The sequence below is a fragment of the Carlito syrichta genome, unplaced genomic scaffold, assembly GCF_000164805.1.
Source record: "Carlito syrichta isolate Samal-C Ts95f unplaced genomic scaffold, Tarsius_syrichta-2.0.1 Scaffold130759, whole genome shotgun sequence".
Classification (NCBI taxonomy): Eukaryota; Metazoa; Chordata; class Mammalia; order Primates; family Tarsiidae; genus Carlito; species Carlito syrichta.
Window position 1 is genome coordinate 1 of NW_007074855.1, and position 1125 is coordinate 1125.

A 1125-nucleotide genomic window follows, 5' to 3' on the forward strand; every position below is an offset into this window, starting at 1 on the left:
CCCCCCAGGGGGGCCCCGAGCTCACAGCCCTCCTGCGTGGCACCCAGCCTCCGGGGTAGGCGTGTCTGCAGGAAAGCCGGCCGCCCAGTGTCGTCTGGGACAGTAGCGGCGTCTGTAGCCAGGTACGGATGACATGCGTGTGTTGAAGCTCCCCCGCGCTGTTCCCCCGGGGCTGGTGGAAAGGAGCTTGCACAGCCCACAGTGTGCGCCTTATGCCCGCCTGAATGCGCCGGAAGCCCAACAACACTGGCAGGTGCCCCAGACCTCGCTGAAACCGGGCCCCAAGTAGGCCTAATGGGCCGGCTGGCATTCAAGCAGCACGAGAGGCAAAGGCCCAGCCGGCCGGAGGTCCGGCCCGGAGAGACACACTAGACGTTGGGGCTCCTTCTCAATCACTTTTTTCCCTAAGGGGTCAGGGCGAATGAAATGCAGTTATTGCGTGTCAATATGAGAGCGTTAAGGCCATCAGGGTTCTGCGAAAGCCAGCAGTCGAATAGCTGTTGACTCCCAGCCAAGCCCAAGCCGGGGAAGCCTGGCCCTGCTCCTGGCTGGTGCCTCCTCCCGGCGGAGCCCCTGTCTGCGCCTCTGCCCGTGGTCTTCACCACAGGATGTCTGTGCGGTGATCAATCCACACCCCTGCAGAGACCATTGCTAACTCCCTGCAGCCGGGGCCCGTGTGACACAATCTAGCAGAGACGTGATCCCAGGTGGGGAAGAACGCCATGATCACCGTGGAAAGTCCTTTCCTCTCTCCCTCTCAACGTTCACCCGAGCCCCGTAGCTCAGGGCAGCCAGCCCCTAGGCACACTCCTTACCTTTGTGGGCATGCTGAAAGGGTGACAGGGTGCTGCTGCCCGAGGTGCTGGGGGAATTGGCAGAAACTCCCGACGTGGCCCCCACACCTGCAACGAGAACCAAGTCCCTCGAGGGATCCGGAGACGCGCCACCTCCAAAGACGGAAAGCCGAGACGTGGGCACAGAGCTCCCGGATCTGGGCTCAGGGAATTCAGGGGGTGGGGGCAGGAGGGCTGAGTGTTCCTCTTTCTTGGAGTGTTTTTTTTTTTTTTTTGAGTTGGAGTCTCACTCTGTCGCCCAGACTGGAGTGCAGTGGCCGCTCCCGGCCAC

The 1125-nt window shown here is 62.0% G+C and overlaps 1 protein-coding gene across 1 annotated transcript in view; it reads right to left on the reverse strand.

Moving 5' to 3' along the window:
• Positions 1-43: 43 nt before the first annotated feature.
• Positions 44-1125, reverse strand: part of LOC103250631 (tumor necrosis factor receptor superfamily member EDAR-like) — a gene marked incomplete at its 3' end in the record, with an annotated part of 71508 nt that continues 70426 nt past the window's right edge. The window contains exons 6-7 of the mRNA XM_021708130.1: positions 816-902; positions 44-291 (exon numbers count right to left, since the gene is read on the reverse strand). Of these exons, the coding sequence (XP_021563805.1) occupies positions 44-291; positions 816-902 (335 nt within the window). The remainder of the gene's footprint in view (positions 292-815; positions 903-1125) is intronic.